General features: G+C 39.6%; 1 protein-coding gene across 5 annotated transcripts in view; it reads left to right on the top strand.

Moving 5' to 3' along the window:
* Positions 1-19,870, top strand: part of LUC7L2 (LUC7 like 2, pre-mRNA splicing factor) — a 38,629-nt gene extending 18,759 nt beyond the window's left edge. For all 5 annotated transcript variants that reach the window (XM_051637072.1, XM_051637102.1, XM_051637091.1 and 2 more), the window contains 8 exons: positions 4,932-5,030; positions 5,905-6,015; positions 6,673-6,816; positions 7,841-8,017; positions 10,276-10,367; positions 11,158-11,187; positions 12,084-12,278; positions 18,956-19,870. In XM_051637072.1, the coding sequence (XP_051493032.1) occupies positions 4,932-5,030; positions 5,905-6,015; positions 6,673-6,816; positions 7,841-8,017; positions 10,276-10,367; positions 11,158-11,187; positions 12,084-12,278; positions 18,956-19,145 (1,038 nt within the window). In that variant the 3' untranslated portion in view covers positions 19,146-19,870. The remainder of the gene's footprint in view (positions 1-4,931; positions 5,031-5,904; positions 6,016-6,672; positions 6,817-7,840; positions 8,018-10,275; positions 10,368-11,157; positions 11,188-12,083; positions 12,279-18,955) is intronic.

Genomic DNA, 19,870 nt, shown 5'->3' with positions numbered 1-19,870 from the left:
GGTAGACTGGAGATTGGCAAATGTGACCCACATCTACAAGAAGGGCCAGAAGGAGGATCCAGGGAACTACAGGCCTGTTAGTCTGACCTTGGTGCTCAAGAAGGTTATGGAGCAGATCATCTTGAGTGCCATTATGCAGCATATGCAGGACAACCAGGTGATCAGGCCCAGTCAGCATGGGTTCATGAAAGGCAGGTCCTGCTTGTCCACCTAATCTTCTATGACAAGGTCATAGAAGACTATGACCTTCTGAGGTTGAGGCCATAGTCTTCTACTAATGGATGAGGGAAGGGCTGTGAATGGACATTAGTAAAGCCTTCAACACTTTTCCACAGTGTTCTCCCAGAGAAACTGGCTGCATATGGCCTAGACTAGTGTACTCTTTGCTGGGTAAAAAACTGACTGACTAGGCCCAAAGAGTTGTGGTGAATGGAGTTAAAGTTCAGCTTGCAGCCAGTCACAGATGGTGTTCACCAAGGCTCAGTGTTGGGGCCAGTTCTGTTTAATATCATTATCAATTATCTGAATGAGGGGATCAGGTGCACCCTCAGTAAATTTGCAGATGACAAGATGAGCAGAAGTGCAATCTGCCTGAGGGTAGGAAAGCTCTACAGAGGGACCTGAACAGGCTGCATAGATGGGCAGAGGCCAATTTTATGAAGTTCAACAAGGCCAAGTGTTGGGTCCTGCACTTGGGTCATCAGAACCCCAGGCAACGCTACATCTTGGGGAAGAGAGGCTGACGAGCTGTCAGAGTAGAAGGCCCTGGGAGTGTTGATTGACCGCCAACTGAATATGAGCCAGCAGTGTGCCTTGGTGGCCAAGAAGGCCAACAGCATCCTGGCTCATATCAGAAATAGTGTGGTCAGCAGGACTAGGAAAGTGATTGTCCCCCTGTCCTCAGCACTGACTGGTGCAGCCGCAGCTTGAGTACTGTGTTCAGTTCTGGCCCCTCACTAAAAGAAGGACGTTGAGGTGCTGGATCAAGTCAAGAGAAGAGCATCAAAGCTTGTGAAGCGTCTAGAGCACAAGACTTATTAGGAGCATTTGAAGGAACTGGGGTTGTTTAGCCTGGAGGAGAGTAGGCTGAGGGAGCAACTACCTGAAAGGAGGTCTCTAGTTGCACCATGGGAGGTTTAGATGTGATATTAGAAAAAACTTATTCAGTAAAATGGTTTTCAAACACTGGAATAGGCTGCCCAGGGAGGTGATTGAATCTCCATCCCTGGAGGTGTTTAAAAGATTAGTAGATGTGTTGCTTAGGAATATGGTTTAGCATTGGACTCGACAGAGTTAGGTTAATGGTTGGACTTCATGATCTTAAATGTCTTTTCCAACCAGAAGGATTCTGTGAATATGTAGGGCTTTTTCTGGTTTCAATCTTCAGTGAAAGTGCAGGAACTACAAACAGCCACAAAGTATGGCTGCCCGTATTCAGTAAATTTTAGTTATGTCTAGCCTGGGGACTTGGATGTTCTTACCTTTCTTTATTTGCCTTTACTCAGCAGGGCTCTTCTGTAAATCCCTTTAAGTTTAGTTTAAGACTAGCTGAAAGTCAGTGTATCAACACTGAAAAACAGTTTGTGTGTTCTTTTTAAGCCTTCATTAGTACCTCAGTGTCTGAACGTTAGTCTCCCTTATAGTCTGTTTTCTGTTTCAAATACAAATGGTCTTTAAATGGCTGACTGTCCATACATGTTCTTTACATCTGGGGGAGGGCACATCTTGGCATCAAATTGCAAGGTGGACATGTGGAAAATAAAAATAATGTGTCTTACTGTATCTTCTGTCATTTTCCATCTGCTGTCTCTCTACTTTGCAACTGTGTGATCCGAATTATAATACAAGATGCCTTTGTATTTACTAAGGTCCTTGCTAGTCCTCATCTGGCATAGACCTTTGACAGTAATGAATCATCCCAAGGATTGTCTTTGACTAATGTGGCACAATTTATACCAGCCAAAGTGCTTTTTAGCCTGATTTTGCATATAATACGCAAACTGTTTTAAGATTTTTAAATGTGGCTTCCTTTGGGTTTTTTTGTTGGTTTTTTTGGATGCCTCTTCATCTTCACATTGTTGTTTGCTAATAGAACTCTTAAGACAGACATTTAGTAGTAATATTTCTGCTAAGGTATTTTCAAGGGATTAGCCAAGACTAATACAGGCTCTGTTAAAAAGCAGTTCCAACAATGCTAGAATTTCTTTAGCAGAAAATCTAATGAAAAAGAAACCTTTTCTCTTGTACCTGCTTGTTCTCACTCCCTGTCTGTTAAGACATGTATTTAGAAGGTTGCATTCCATTGGATCAAAGAGGAAGGGGAGCCAAATTTTTCTGTCTTCTCTTTGAGAAATCTAACAAAAATAAATTCTCCCCAACACCCTCCTCATCCCCCAGAATTGCCACTGATATTACTGAAGTTATTTAGGAGTTTCTGAAGTGGCATCTTGATACTGTAAGTGATGCTAGATGCTCAAGTCCATTATTGCATTGGTGCCCTACATATTGGCAGCATATTTGTTTGTGTGGCAGCCTGACAAGTTGGTTAAAGGTACAGTATTAAAAATTCCCTCTGTTTGTTTGGTTTGCTAAGAAATGTTTTACCTAGTCAGTATCCAGGTTGCGTTCATCTGCCCAGGCCAACATGTCAATGCAATAAAGAGCAGCCAGAAAAATTTTCAGTAATAACGCTGTCTCAGAGCAATTACCATCCTTTCAGGCTATGGATTTACAATTTCCAGTAAGAAGAAAAGAAATCATAACGTGCTGTCTTGAGGAGGACAAATCCAACCGGAATAGAGGGAAAAGAAGCATAAAACATAAATAAAGTGAACAGAATTCACATGGTGGTAGAGAATGATGGAAGTTTATTTCATGCATTTTTTGAAAGTCAGTGTAGATTGCATATCAAAATAGAATTTTTCTGATGCTATGGTGGATGTGTTCCAGGCTTTTTATCGTATCTTTTAAAAATGTCACTAGCCTTATCTATGCATTTAGTACTTGAGTTCTTCACTTAGAACTGGATTGGCCTTGAATTTTACAGTTTAACCTTAAATACCTTCTCAGGTGGAAGTGATGAATCAACATTGTCCTGGTTTGACTGGGATATGGTTAATTTTCTTCACAGTAGCTAGTATGGGGCTATGTTTTAAATATGGATAAAGACAAGCTTTTCACAATTTTAGCAATATTTTTCAATGGTGAATATTAAGATAATTTTAAAATGTTCTTTTGTATTTCTTTCCTAGTACTGAAGTACTTTCCTGAAAGAATGCTGCAATTTTAATAATGTCAGCATCCAATTACTTTAAAATAGATATCTGTAATACATTGCTCAGCTTCAAGGTCTGTGAATTTGCATTAGTTAGCAAAATTGCTGAGGTCCTGTGTAGTTGCAAAAGAAAAAGTTAATCTTTTTCTTCAGCACTGCAATCATATGTTTTCCAGAAAACAGATTTGTGGTGGCTGAAGGGTATTTTAATAATTACAATTTATATAAAACTTTCAAGTTCAAAATTCTGTATTTTAACTATGTTTTTTCTGTCTCTAACATTTTAAATAAACCAGCAACAACTGTAAATATTACTTTAATCAGTTAGATGTTCAAACAAATATATTATTTAAGAAGATAAAAGCAATTGATGTTTGTTTTTTTTAACTGTACTTGAGGCTTGAATTGCTATTTAAGTGCAAGTACTTAGTTGATTTGGAAAAAAAAAAGCTCTCATTAGGTTCATACCAATTGACTTGCAGCAGTTTGACTTAATTCATCTTTTATTTACAAAATTTGCAGCACAAGTTACTTACATTATTTTTTGTTTGTTTCTAAAGCTATTATTAAACTACAACAGTAACAGCCTTTTCCATCAGACTTCAGCTTCTGTTAGGTGCTTTCAGTGTTAAGCAAGGATTAATTTTTCTTAAGAGAGTAGTGCCAAGAGCAGACTTAACTGAGAGCTGTTTTTGAATGGTGCAAATAATAATCCCTTTCAATGATAATACATGACATAGTGATAATATAGATAATACATGATACAGTGGTAATACAGCCTGTGCTTTTGCAGAGAGGGTGCCTTGGTTTTATTGAATTATTTTCTCATTACAAGTTGGTTTTGGGATATTGGTTGTTTAATTTTGTTTTTTTGAAAAACTTTCAGGAAGCAGATTGAATTAGAATTCCTCATGCTATGTGGCGTGCAAATTTCAATTTAAGACCAGTATTTGTTACCTGATAAGAATCTGGACAGTCGGTGGTGTATGCAAGATTAGTGGTACAGTCTACTTACCTTAAGTTAATCCTCCCTTTCTGCCCATTCTGGGGCAGTTTTAGGTTACAAGTAAAATTCCTGTACATTTTTGTCATTGACTCTTGAGCACAGTCCAACAGTCAGCTCATCTTCACCCATCTGCAAGATGTTTTGCTGGGGTTTGATTTTTGGCTGTCTTGCTTGAAGTGCTCCAGTTTTTAAGCAGAAGTTACAGCAGCACTGTGGTTATAGCTATTTCAGGTGGTGAATATGACTGGAACACATAGAGTGTGCAGACAGTTCAGATCAAGCATTGGATCATTCAGTTCCCAGTTACTTGCAGGGAGCTTGGTTCTCCTGAGCTGTTTTAATTCAACACTTCAGTTCCTTTTTTGAAGTGCCAGTAAAACAGTATTTTTGCAGGATATTAGTGATACTCTGTAATGCAGACAGCCATCATAAAAAGATAAACTGTTTGTTCTGTCTGCTTTTATTATTTCCTGAATCATGCATGTTTATTAAAGATGTGGTATTGTCTTGTAGCTTTATTAAACTGTCCTTTTATTCCCACAGGAGAGGTGATTTGCTTCAGAATATTTGACTGTTAAAGAAATTCATGCTAACTTCTTTCTTTGTAACACTTCTGAAAAGTTAGACTACTTTCCCTCTGTCTCTTTTCAGAGAATGGACCTTGGAGAGTGTCTGAAGGTGCATGACCTGGCATTAAGGGCAGACTATGAAATAGCATCCAAAGATCAAGATTTCTTCTTTGAGCTTGATGTATGTATCTTGTCTCAATAGTGGAGATAAAGGATAATTTGCATACCTAGGTGAATAAACTGAGCAACGAAAGTTGAGTTTTGGTACACACAGAAGGAAATCTTTTGGAAAGTAATTTTATAGAAAGGGGAAAGAAACCCTTGTGCAGTTACAGAAAAGATACATGCCTCTTCATGAGTATATGAGAGTATTTAATCTGTATTGGTAGTCATCTTTAGGTAGAACTGTTAACAGCCTTCTGCAGAACAAATTATTGTAAACCTAGATGCTATCCTAGTGTTATCAAATGGCAACCAAATGTTAAGACTGTGTATGCTTTGAAGACAGTCTATGCTTAATTCTATGCTTACTGAAGAAAGTAATTTTGTACTGGGGATAACAAAACATATGCTGTATCTCAGCACCCTGTAGTTGGAGTAACACAGTTTCAAACTCCCAGCTGGGAAGTTAGTCTTCACTAGGACAGAAAGGTTTGGTTTTTTTGTTGTTTGGAGGGATGGTTTTAATATGCTTAGTAGCTTAAAATCCTAGTGAAAGAAGTTACGGTATTGCGTGTGTTGGCTGGGTGAGGTGAACCTGAATATTCTTTGAAGAATTTTAATGCATGTTAGAAATGCTCACTTCATAGAGGAGACTTAAGATGGCTTACTTTCAAATTTCTGCAAATACTTATGACAACACATAGACTATGTTTTTTAAAATGTTGTTCGTTAATGTATGTCATTAGTCACCATAAACTACTGGACTAGTGTTTTATGAAGGTTCACTGATAAAAATTTATAGAAGTTCAGTCTTAATAAACCTGAAAAGCATTAAGGCTAATGAAATATTCATGTTCTTGACAGCACTAATCGGTGTTTTTCTGATGTTTTAGGCAATGGACCACCTGCAGTCATTTATTGCAGACTGTGACAGGAGAACAGAAGTGGCTAAGAAAAGACTAGCAGAAACCCAAGAAGAGATCAGTGCTGAAGTTGCAGCTAAAGTAAGCATGTAAACTAGTTATTGAAGTCTCTTTGAAAGTCTGTTTTTCTAAAGAGTCAAATTAAGGCTTTGACAGTCTGAAAATACATACTGAGGAGGGGAAAAAATAAGACATTTTCACTATTCCCAAAAGTGCCTTTAAAGCACGGAGAGGAGAACACAGGGAAGAGACCTCTGATATTTTTAGCTCAGGAAACCTGACTCTCTGTCATACCATGTCATGCAAATGTTAGTAATTCTTAGCTTTTTGTTCAAAACTTCACCCATAAAGTAAACAGAATGTTAAATGCTTTTCTCTACATCTTCTAACTGAAAAAACTTTTATCATTTTTCTGCACATATATGCACATACTAGGAGGAATGGTTGTACAAATGTTAATTTTGCAAGACTATGTGGTATAGACAACAATGTGAATTACTTGAAGTTTCTGAAGAAAATCCTGCTCTGGAGTTGGTACATAGACCTTGGTAACTCAGCCTTTCTCTGTGTGTTTTTATGTGAGGCAACTTCTGTTTTACTTGTATCTGGAGAAGTTACCTCTGCATGTTTATTTTAATTCTCTCCTACCTATTTTATATATAATAACTTTGTTGTAATTCAGATTGTTTTCCACAATTAAAAGCATTTCCTGCATTAAGCCTTCCCCTGTCTTTAAAGGCTGAAAGAGTTCATGAATTGAATGAAGAAATTGGGAAACTGCTGGCCAAAGTAGAACAGCTTGGAGCTGATGGGAATGTGGAAGAATCTCAAAAAGTAATGGATGAAGTGGAGAAGGCTCGGGTAAAGAAGAGAGAAGCAGAAGTAAGTTGATTGTTTAAAGCTTGGGGGATGGAAAGGGCAGGGTCCAAAATTAAACTGATTGGCATCTGTATAATGCAAGATCTTTTATCTACTGTCACTTCCTTAATTAATTGCTTCATATGAAATGAAAGAATTTCCTTTGCAGCATCCTGTATAGTTAAGTTTCTTCCTTAAATACACTCCTATAGTATTAAAATGATACTTCAGCAGATGATACATTTATTTTAGTTGAACTGAATTGACCAGTTTTATCTATGGCCACTACAGTTGTATTTGTGGGACTCACTTACCATGTTGGGTCTCATAGCTCTTGCTGTGGCAACCCTGTCATGTCTTATGGTGTCCTGGTGTGGCTCATACTGGAAAGCTTCAGTAAAGTGAACCATTGTCTTAATTTAAAGATAATTAGGCAACAGCTTGTGTATAAGGCAAGTCAAAATGATCCTTGTTGTAATGCTGAGGTGGCAGAACTCACCGAGAACTTTTTCATGTCTTATTTCACCAAGATACGTAAATATAAAGAAACAAGCTTCTGCAGTTGTTTTAATGGTACCAGAGGGATTGCTTGCTTGTCTGTCCTCTGAGTGTCTATAGATAATTTTTGCTTAGATAACTTGTTTATTAAGCGTTTAAAATCCAGGCAACTACATGATTGGAAAGCTACTACTGTTCAGAAGTAAAACTGACGTAATATTTTCCTAATACACTGACATGGTAATTGTAGTGTTAACGTGTATTCCTTGTTGCATATGGAAATGTAGCATGATATTCATTAAAGGTAATCACCACCTCACTTTGTTTAATTTGCAAAACCAGTTGCTTTTGTCCTGCTTTTGAATGCCCTTCAAAATAAGGAACTTGTATCTTAATGAGACACTTGATTTACGAATAGTTTGAATTAGTTAAAGCATATGATGGTGTATGTTGAAATCAGTTATCAATTTCTAGTATATCTTTGTGGTAAAGTGTTATTTTTGTTTTTCTGTGCATTGAGAAGTAAGAGCTAGCAATCTTTTTCTTCTAGGAAGTATACAGGAATTCTATGCCTGCCTCCAGCTTTCAGCAGCAGAAGCTACGGGTTTGTGAAGTGTGCTCAGCTTATCTTGGTCTTCATGACAATGACCGACGACTTGCTGATCATTTTGGAGGAAAACTGCATTTAGGATTTATTGAAATACGAGAGAAGCTTGAGGAACTCAGGGTAAATCATTCTTTTTTGTGTGTGTATACTTGTACTCCTATGTAATTAATTGCCAGGCAACCTTAATGGAGTGTATCTTTCTGGGTGTGGATTTTTTTTGTATTGCTTCAAAATTTGGGATTTCGTTAGTCTACAAAACACTGAACATTCGAATTTAGTTTCAGTTACCTTGATAACTTGATAAGATGACCTCTTTTGAGGTATATTGAAGCACACGTTCAAAGTAATGCATCTTGGGAACAAAGAGCCAGATTCACTTGTAAAATGGAGAACTGTATTTTGAGTGAGTCATGTTGAAACATATTTAGCAGACATAAAAGGTAGCCAAATGAACTTTTTATCTTTAGCCAATCAACTGGCTAAAATAATGAGATCTTGAAAATACAAAAATATGTATGTAAATGAATTAAATTTATTTCTTCAATTTGGATAAAATATTAATAGGACTGGTGTTGAAATCCTCATTTTTGATATGTGTATGTAAGGAGGATGATAAAACCTGGCAAGATTTTCAGAAAAGATGTACAGAAATGCTTGGAGCTCAAACAACCTGCTTCATAGTGAAAGGCTAAAATTCAGTTTATTTTATTGAGAAAAAGATTAGAGGGTGACTTCCATTCTGTAGTTACCAACAACTAAATAAAATTTCTTCTTTAAAGTAATTTTTTAAGGCTTTTAAGCTTAACTGACAATAAATTAAGTAAGTCCCAACAACTTAAGACTGTAGCTACCCAAAGTCAGAATACAAAAAGATGTGTATCTTGAAGTGAAGCTAGCTGTTAAAATAATTGCTACAAGGAGGCTGCATGTTCTCTACAGCTTGACAATTTTTAATTCAGTTGGAATATTATCCTAAACAACACTATCTTGACCAGAAATTGTGTGCTGGAAGAAAGACTTACTGGAATTACAGTCTAAACTGTTGGTATTCAAGAGGGTGGATTTCTACACTTGATGCTGTTTATGGTCTTAATATGCAAATTATGGAGTTCAATGCTCAATGGAGCATTTAACTGTAGAAGTCACTAAAGACAATAGCTAAATGAGTTGAAGCCCTGAAAGCAGAAAATGCTGCTACTGAATTTGAGTAAATTGGCTTGGTTTACATTTCATAATATTCCAGCTGTCTTGCATGGGTACTGTGACTTACCCTTTGGGGAGTCCAACTCTTTCTGTTGACTGTATTGGCAATTTAGGTTCCTAAATATAGTTGCTGTAACTTAAACCTTAGACATCTAGAATAGATCATGTGTGCTTCCTCTCATCCCTCCATGACATTATGCAGAGTCACTTGAACAAGAAACTGCTGGTAGTTAAATTACTGATACTGTGGAAGGAAGTATAGATACAGTTTGACATAAGGGTTGAAGTAGCTGATTATTTACACCATTTAGAAAAGAAATGCATGGATAATAATTTCACATTCCCGAAACATCAATAAAATAATCTTTTTAAGTACTTCGCTAACAAAAAAAGAAAACAATAACTATCCCCTCCTTCCTCAGAGCTCTCCTCAGAGATCTAATCAAGATGCTGCTGGGGCAATTCCACATCTCAGAAGAAGGTCTTTACAAAGAGTTGAATTTCTTGCATCATGTCCAGAAGGTGGCGAGACTTGGGTTTGGCCAGATCTCCAGTTGTGAGTTCCACATCTGAGGGCCCTCTACTGAGCGTGCCTTGTCCCCAGTAGTAGTGAGTTCAACCTGGGGACTGTCAGCTGAAGCATCCTCTCTAATTATGTCTCATGTTCACAATACACAAAACAAGTAGCCTCAAAACCAGCTGTCAGCCCAGCCAAGTCCTTTAAGACTAAGGATTTCTTTGTCACGGTGTAGCTGAAGAAGTTAGTAAAACAGTTAATTCTCCCAGTTCTGATTCCTTTCTGCCTTTCCCCAGTGGCCAAAATATGATAGGACTAGCACTAGCATTGAAACTCGCACATTAAAGGCATGACTTACTGCTCTGAATTCCCCTTTCTGGAAAACTTAATATAACTGTACATAGTTCAGGTCCTTGTGCAACATCCATCTATTTTCTGCAGCTCTTCTGCAATAAGTTCTGTTTCTTGGAGGAAAAAGACCACCAACAAAAACATATACATACAGATATATATTTATATGTACGTACACTGAGGAAGAGAGAGGGAATGGAAAATACATTAGGGAAATAACTGAATATTAACTGTTTAGATTATTTTCATAGCACCTCCATCTGAGATATTGAAATGTAACTGAATGAATACATTCCTTTGCTTTTAGAGGATTGTGGCTGATAAACAGGAGAAACGAAATCAGGAGCGTCTGAAACGTAGAGAGGAGAGAGAAAGAGAAGAAAGGGAGAAACTAAGGAGGTAGGGATCTATTTTAATTGCATGTGCATAATGACCTATTTAGGTTTAATGGGAAAACTATGATGTAGTACATACACTTTTTAAATCTGGAGAATCACAATGTTCTGTGTTGCTTGGAAACTTTGATTGAGAGTGAATTTCAAGTCTAACTCTTAAAGCCTGATTTGTTTTCATAGAAAGCCTTTTTAAAAACTACACGTAGAATTGTCTCTGTGTGTTCGAACAAGTGGTCTTTAAATGAGAGAATTTTCAGGTGTCTGCCTTGTTTTAGTACATGACAGATGTGAGTTTCTAACATCTGTTAGATATTGTCTTTCTCTGTGTTAGATGGTTTCCTTATTGAAAGTAGTTGCATGTATGACTGAGGAAAGTAATTTCTGATTCTTCTGTGAAATAGTTGCTTGGAATGGAATCTGAGTTGTCTTGACATATCAACTTCAGAGGTTAACAATGTAAACTTTTAAATCTGTTGCAGTCTGATACTAGGTGCCTGACAAAAAAATAAGGTAGAGGGATAAAAAAAACAGATTAGATATTCTTTTGAGTTTGCAGTATGATGGGCTCAAATGAAAAATAAAAAAACAGCAAACACAGAACAGTTGTCAGTGGAATGTGTTTCCTGGTAACTAGGTTACAAAGTTGTTAAAACCAAACAAAGGCCTTTAATAATTGCTAGTAAAATAAGTAATACAATATCAGGTCAACTGGTTTGGTTTATTATTACTAAATTGTATTTTATTTGATAAGATTCTGTAATGAGAATTTATTTACTATTTTCTATTTGTTTCAGGTCCAGATCCCACAGCAAGCATGCCAAAAGGTACATAAATCTGCAGACAAGGAAGTGAAGCCAGCCTTTCACAGGCTGGAATGTTGTATTTGTCTAAAGCTGTTACTTTAAGGTCTCCATCTTTACAGACAAAACATTTTGTTAGGTTGTCATCTCTGTTTGCTTATATACTGTTTATCACCGTGCTTCTGAGTTTGTATGTCTATTTTGTGGCACCTACAATGCAACTTTTTGTCCCAAATAACACTTAGAACACAGAGAAATGTTCTTTCTTCAAAATGGAAGCTCATGCTTAGTATCTTTTGGTGAAAACCTGTGCTTTTGAAATCTGGAGCACCAGGTTAACTCTCAACAAATGACCCATAAATAGTACACGTTTCTTTCCTAACCTACACAGTTGGAGGTCACCAGTGAGGTATTACTGCAAAGTGACATAAAAAAAAAGGCAAGAAAGAAAATTATGAATTTGTATGGTGTTTAGAACCTTCCAGACTAGTTTTATTGTAGCAGCTATGAGGAAGGGATATGAGGAAGGAATATAGTCGTGTTTTCTCAGAACATTGTAATACATAGGTTCAGGCACATGCCTGTGACGTTATTGCAAAGTTCTGTAACTTTGCCTGGTAAATACAAGATTTTATTATTATTTTTAATTCCTTTCAGAAGTCTGAATTGGCTATGCTGTAACCATGCATACAGTCATGAATTAACCGTAAAATTGTTTGCATTATTAACAGGGAAGTTTGTAGGATTTCAGACATTGCTCTCCCCTCTGTTTTTGGCCTTGATAGGACAGTGCAATAGCTCTGAACACTGGAGACCATCCTCTGTACAGATTTGCTTATGCACAGAGCGCATAGTATCCAGAGAACACTGAGAGTAGCCAGGTGACTGCAGTGTCTGGTTGAAGTCCTTTCTGTGCCTAGATCTAGGTCCCGAGATCGCCGCAGGCATCGGTCTCGCTCAGCCTCCCGGGAACGAAAGAGGAGAACCCGCTCCAAATCCCGCGAGAAGCGCCATCGCCACAGGTCCCGCTCCAACAGCCGCAGCCGGAGTCGCAGCCATCATAGAAGCCGGCACAGTTCCAGGGAGAGGAGCCGGGAGCGCAGCTCCAAAAAGAGGTAGGTGTTGGCATGGAAATAAATGGGCTTTCCAAGATGCGTGAGGGAGTTTTCACGCTACAATAAGTTTACATTTAGCACTTGGTAATTTCATCGCATTTTGACAACATCTCAGATGTCAGTGACATATTTATGTGTATTTATGATTTGACATGCAGTAGGGATTTTTTGCTTTTAAAGTAAACATAATAGGGTTATGTGTTATTTCTGGTTTGGAGGGCGGATATAATGCATTGATGTCAAGTTGATAAAACTATCGGCTTCCTGCAGTATAGAAAGGGAAATAGCTGACCTCTGTTTAAACTCAGGGGTATCAGCAGTCATCATATCATCCTTGGTTTTTTCCCCTTGGGCTCTTGTTCCCAGTACTGCAGCCCATCAGTTGTATACTGCACCCAATAAAAACAAGTTCAGATATGCCTGAAAAGAAACTGTTTGCATTGCATCTGAAGATGTTGCTTTGCAAGGGAAGTGACCCAACCCCCCTCAGTTCATCAGAGTGTTACTGCAGAGAGCAGTCTGGAACTGTTGCTTTTGAGTGACTTAGTTGCTGTCTGCTTCTGAGGATTTGCTGACTTATATTAGTTGAGTAGCTTAATTGAGAGGTGTTGGAATTGCACAAACAAGGCATCTGACAGGGAGGTCTGCTCATAACCAGGATACCTTTCTTGTACAGGTCAGCCACCATGGTATAGTTTTGAAGCAAATACCATTGATGGGGTGTCCAGTCTTAAAACCCTGACAGACTGTTGACTCATACGAAGATAAAAGATCTGATTTTGAAATGCCACACATACAGCATTTATAACTAAAATTATTTTAGAATTTAAATCACCAAGGATGGAGAAATACACGTGTTGGATGTGTTCAAGTATCTCATGGGCTCTTTGCCCTAAAAATGAGCTTTTTTGCTTCCTGGAGTGCGTAGGTCCCAGTGTGCTGTGTAAGAGAGCATAGAATGTGGGATTGGTCCAAGTCTTCTGTTTCCTTCCTTTTGTTACAGATGGATAAAACTTAAATGGAATTTTAAATTCTTCAGGGTGTTCTTTAATGTCCTAAAGTCAACATTTTGGACTTGGCAATTTCCATCTTGATTGTAACCTGTCATCACAGTTATCCTAAAGAGCCTGTCTCTTCAAGGCATTCACAACAGCAGATTAAAAAATCTTTGAATCTGTATTTTTTCAGTCTTAAAAAAGACCTTTTCCTTTGAATGAAGACATTTGTGAACTTGGATGAACCAACGTGTAGAGCATATGCTCAAATTGCCTTTAATTCTTCAACTTTGAAGTCCAGCGTTGCAAGATTCAATTTCAGTCCTTCAGGGAAAGTACTGTTTGATTGTTCTGGGATTCTCATTGTAGTTGTTTTAATTCTCCAATATGATACACACAATGCAAATGATGCTTTGTCTTCTGTATGTTGACAAAGAAATGGTGTGGATTGTTTGCGCTACCAATATGGCAGTAAACCTGTCAGTCTCAGCTGCCAGAGGTAAATTGAAAAAACACAAGGTGATCTGAAGATGAGGTCAGTGTTCTTCTGACAGATTATATCAAAGGACAAGCCCTTCAGGCTTTGATTTGTGTGAATAAGTTAAAAAATACAATGTACTTCAGGGCATGAGATTTCAACCTTAAAATATTCGGTACTGCAAATATTTCTTCTGATGTCAGTTCCTTCCCTGAAGGAATGAGACACACCTGTGTTGGATGAATCCCTTTTTTGAGTTTTGCATTACTGTTAAGTTGAGGAGAAAAAAGGCTGTGCCATCATTAGCAACTCATACATCTTATTTCTCTGAGGTCAAGCAAAATTTTTCCTTTTTAAGTATGTATATTGTGTTTTCAAGAGACTTTTTCTTAAGAGCTGTGATCTTGCTGCACTGGAACCAGGTTAACTATTGAACTTGCAGTCAGGTATAATACCTCCTTTTAGGAGGTGCTCTTCTAACCATTAGAGCTGCCTTTTACATTAAGGTGGGAGAAGATTTTCTGTGGAATACCATACCACTGATGCAGAATCTGAAATAAACCTGAAAACGCAGGCTCAATTATGTAAATCTTCCTTGTCTCCTAAGAACTCTCTTTCTAGGCCAGGGAAGTACTCATTGCTAAATCCTGTTTTTTAAGGTTGTTTTTTTTGTTGGTTGTGGGGTTTTTTTACTGTGGAACTTCTCAAAATCCTGGTATGAAATACTTTTATTCAAGCTGGTCTTCCTTAAGCTCAAAGCATTCAGTTGTTCTAGTAATTCTGGCCAAGAATACTCTGGAAAATAAAAGGCATGCTCCAACAACTTCTTCATGGAGGAGTCATAGCCTTTTGGTTTTGAATAACCAAATACATTCAGATCTGGGGACACATGGTGCTTTTGCCAAACTCTAAGAGAAGAGCAAAGTGACACAAGAAGCAACGGTAAGACTGCTGAAAGCTGCAGCAGTGGCCTCTCTTGGCGCCACTGATTTAGGGCCATAAGAGAAGCATGGAGTTGTGGTTGCTGTGTGGGAAGAGTTGTATCATTTTATGTTAACCTAAAGCCTTCAGTGTGATTTTTTTGGTTTTGGGTAAAGTCCCATAAAATACAGTTACTGAAGGCTGCTAAATGCTGCTGTGAAAGCTATTTATATGTCTGGTTTTGGGGATTTTTTTTTTCCGTTTTGATTGTGTCCATTATGGCTCCAGCATGTAAGCATACTAGACAATTAGACTCCTTACTGGAGAAACTCTTGATGTTTTTCTGCTGGAAGTCATTTTCCTATTTTGTTTTATATAACAACATCATCACAGGCAAACTGTTGGTTGATGAAAAGCTTAGCGTGAGTTGGCAGTGTGTGCTTGCACCCCACAAAGTCAGCTGTATCCTAGGCTCCATCAGAAGAAGCGTGGCCAACAGGCCAAGGGAGGTGATTCTCTCCCTCTATTGTGCTCTTGTGAGTCCTCACCTTGCGTACTGTGTCCAGCCCTGGAGTCTCCAGAATAAGAAGGACATGGAACTCTTGGAATGATTTCACAGAATCATAGAAGGGTTAAGGTTGGAAGGGACATTAAGAATCATCAGGTTCCAACCTCCCTGCTATGAGAAGGGACACCTCATGCTAGATCAGGCTACACAGGGCCTCATCCAACCTGGCCTTGAATACCTCCAGGGGAGGGGGCTTCCACGGTCTCCCTAGGCAACCCTTTTCCAGTGCCTTACCACCCTCACAGTGAAGAATTTCTTCCTGATGTCTAATCTAAATCTCCCCTCTTTCAGTTTAAAACCATTACCCTTGTCCTGTCGTTACCCTCTGTGGTGAAAAGCCCCTCCCCAGCTTTCCTGTAGGCCCTTCAGGTACTGGAAGGCTGCTATAAGGTCTTCCTGGAGCCTTCTCTTCTCCAGGCTGAACAGCCCCAACTCCCACAGCCTGTCTTCATAGCAGAGGTGCTCCAGCTCTTTGATGATTTTGTGGCACTTCTCTGGACCCTCTCCAACAGCTCTTCTGAAGGGTCGTTCCTCTTCTGAGGGTTCCAGAGCTGTACACAGCACTCCAGGTGAGGTCTCACCAGAGCAGAGGGGCAGAATCACCTCCCTCACCCTGCTGGCCACACTTATTTTGATGCAGCCCAGGACACAATTGGCCCTCTGGGCTCCAGTGCACATTTGTAGCTTACGTCAAGCTTCTCATCTACTACTATCCCGAAGTTCTTTTCCTTGGGACTGCTCTCTCGTCATTCACAGAATCACAGGATGTTAGGGGTTAGAAGGTACCTCAGAAGATCGAGTCTAACCTCCCTGCCAGAGCAGGACCACTGCAGAATCTAGGGCAGATCACTCAGAAAAGCATCCAGACAGGTCTTGAAAGTCTCCAGAGAAGGAAACTCCACAACCTCTCTGGGCAGCCTGTTCCAGTGCTCCGTAACGCTTACAGTAAAGAAGTTTTCCCTTATGTTCAAGTGGAACTTCCTGTGTTCTAGTTTGCATCCATTGCCCCATGTCCTATCACAGGGCATGACTGAAATGAGATTGGTCCTTCCTTCTTGACACTCACCCTTCAGATATTTATATACATTTTAGATCCCCTCTCAGTCTTCTCCAGACTAACAGCCCCAAGTCTCTCAGCCTTTCCTTTCATAAGACAGGTGTTCCAGTCCCTTAATCATCCTTGCAGCTCTCTGTTGGACTCTCCAGTAAATCCCTGTCCCTCTTGAACTGGGGAGCCCAGAACTGGACACAATATTCTGGGTGTGGTCTCACTAGGGCAGAGTAGAGAGGAAGGATAACCTCCCTTGATCTGCTGGACACACTGTTCTTAATGCACCCCAGAATACCATTGGCCTTCTTGGCCACAAGGACACATTTCTGTCAAATGTGTAAAATGTCAAATTGCTTGTTCACCAGGACTCCAATGTCCTTCTCTATGGAGCTGCTTTCTAGCAGGTCAGCACCTAATCTGTACTGGTGCATGTTGTTCCTTCCCAGGTGCAGGACTCTGCACTTACTCTTGTTGAACCTCATTAGTTTCCTCTTTGCCCGGCTCTCCAGTCTGTCCAGATCTCCCTGAATGGCTGCACAGCCTTCCAGTGAATTAGCCAATCCTCCCAGTTTGGTATCATCAGCAAACTTGCTGAGGATACACTCTGTCCCCTCTTCCAGGTCGTTGATGAAGATGTTGAACAGGACTGGACCCAGCACTGATCCCTGGGGGATGCACCATTGATCACCACCCTCTGGGCTCTATTGTTCAGCCAGTTCTTAATCTATCTCACTGTCCACTCTTCTTCCACACACTTCCTGAGCTTGCTCATTAGAAAGTTAGGGGAGACAGTGTCAAAAACCTTGCAGAGGTCAAGGTAAACAACATCCGCTGGTCTCCTTGCATCTAACCATTCAATCACACCGTCATAGAAGGCTATCAGATTAGTCAAACATTATTTCCTATGGTAAATCTATGCTGGCTACTCCTGATAACCCTCTTGTCTTCCAGGATGAGCTGCTCCATCATTTTTCCATGGATGGAAGTGAGGCTGGCTGGTCTGTAGTTTCCTGGAGCATCCTTCTTGCCCTTCTTGAAGGCTGGAGTGACACTGGCTTTCTTCCAGTCCTCAGGCATCTCTTCTGTTCTCCATGGTATTTCAAAAATGATGGAGAGTGGTAGGGCAACAACATCAGCCAGCTCTCTCAGCACTCACAGGTGCATCCCATCAGGGCCCATGGATTAATGTACCCAGCTGATCTCTAACCCAATCCTCACTGACAGTGGAGAGTCATCCTTCCTCCAGGCCTCTCTTACATCCGTGGTCTGGGATTCTCGAGGGCTGGTCTTAGGAGTAAAGACTGAAGCAAAGAAGGTATCCAGTAACTGCCTTCTCTGCATCCTCTGTTACCAGGGCTCCCACCTCATTTAGCACTGGGCCCACATTTTCTCTATTCTTCCTTTTACCACTGATGTATTTGAAGAAGCCCTTCTTGGTCTCTCTTACTTCCTTTGCCAGGTTTAATTCTAGGAGGGCTTTGGCCTTCCTTATTGCCTTCCTATGTACCCTGACAGCATTTCTGTAGTTCTTCCAAATGCCAACTCCCACCTTGCACACACTGTGAACTTCTTTCTTCCACGTGACTTTTTTTTCAGGAACTCCTTGCTCATCCATGCACGTCTCTGTCCTCCTCTACCCAGTTTTTTACTTAAAGGAATGCACCTGCCTTTAGCTTGGAGGAAGTGACATTTGAAGATTAACCAACTCCCTCGGGCCTCCCTACCTTCCAGAGTCTTGGCTCATGGGGTTCCTACAAGTAGATCTTTGAAGAGTACACAGTTAGCCCTCCAGAAGTCCAGGGTTGCAATCCTACTTATCACCCTGCTGTTTCCTAGTAAAATACTAAACTCTACCATGTCATGATCACTGTGGCCAAGGCTGTCCCCAGCCTTAATGTCCCCAACCAGACCTTCCTTATTTGTTAATACAAGGTCCAGCAGTGCACCTCTTCTGGTTGGTTCCTCCACTGCCTGCATCACGAGGTTACCATTGATGCGCTGCAAGAGCCTTCTGGACTGAGTATGCCTGGCTGCGTAGGCTTTCCAACAAATATCAGGGTGATTGAAGTTACCCATGAGCACCAAGGCATGTGATCTAGAGGCTACTTCCAGCTGACTATAGAAGGCTTCATCAACATCTTCCTGGTCTGGTGGTCTATAGCAGACACCCACAACACTTTCATCCGCATTTATTTGTCCCTTAATTCCTACCCACAAGGTTTCAACATGTTCTTCCTCCTGCCCTGGGTAGAGCTCAATGCCTTCCAGTTGCTCTTGCACATAAACAGCATTTAATCAAACTCCCATTTTAAAGCACATTTGTAAGTTCATAATTTGTATGTCTGAGATAGGCTAGGCATTGTTCTAAAGGTAAGAAATTAAACTTCTAATGCAAGCTTGAGGATGGAGGTTCAAAATAAGAGTGAAGCGCATTAACTTTTGTCTGGGCTATGTAGTAAATGCAGATGAAATCTGCCTCCGTCAATATTTGTCTTTTAAAATCAGAAGTAGGAAATGGAGAAAAGCCAAATGAGCTCTCATGTTTTCCCATACACTTGTATAAAATATTTGTTGGAAAAAGAAGAAAAATGTAAAATCAAAACGCTGTTTGATGGCTGCTGATGCGTGACTAACTGGAATTCTCAAATTTGCTGCACTTTGCAGATCCTCAAAAGAAAGATCTTCAAGAGATGAACGCTCAAGAGATCGCGATAGAACATCACGTGATAAAGATAGAAGCTCAAGAGAGAGATCACCCCGAGATTTCAAAGACAAGAAACGTTCCTACGAAAGTGCTAATGGCCGATCAGAAGACCCGAGGAGCTCAGAAGAGCGTGAAGCAGGGGAGATATAACTGGCTGTGTATTCACCTGATCTCTAGCTTCCTATGGAGTTGCATACTATGGTTTAGTTTACAGTTGTTCAAAGGGACACCAGTGAGCAGTTCCACACACTGATCCAACTAGGGTAGATGTACAGTATATAAAAGTGGTTAATAACCAAGTCAGAATTAAACCCCATCAATTAACGATGCCTAAAGCTGGGTCCTGGACTTCCACCAAGTTGTAAAACTTTTCTGAAAGATTTCTCTTTATTCAGGACAACAGTTTTATGTACCAAGATGCAGATCTAAATGTTTTTAATCTCCTTTCCAATACAAGTTAGTGAACAAATTATATTGTACTACTTGCCTTGGGTGCTTTTGAACCTTTATAAATTCTCCAATTCTGCTCCGGTCAAAACAGCAGCGTTGAAAGGTTGTATTTTGGGGGATTTTTTTGTTTGCTTTTTTTTGTAAGAGGGCGGGTGGATGGATATTACCTTTTACTCTAAGGTTATGTTCCCAGTGATGTTGTTTTGTTTGGGAACCTAGGAATTGATTACAGTGGGAGCATTTAGACAGGAATGTGTGCTGGAGAAAGCGGAAATGTCTTTTTACAGTGCCTATTTAGACTTGGAAATTGAACAGCTGTTGCATTACATCTTTTTTTATTTCTACTTAAATTTTGAAATCAAAGCCAGTCCCATATCTGTACCATTTGATTGGTATGTGTTCAATATATTTGTTTTTTTCCATAA

The sequence above is a fragment of the Apus apus genome, chromosome 1 (assembly GCF_020740795.1).
Source record: "Apus apus isolate bApuApu2 chromosome 1, bApuApu2.pri.cur, whole genome shotgun sequence".
Lineage (NCBI taxonomy): Eukaryota > Metazoa > Chordata > Aves > Apodiformes > Apodidae > Apus > Apus apus.
Note: the sequence above shows the minus strand (reverse complement) of the source record. Positions and strands in the feature narration are given on the sequence as shown.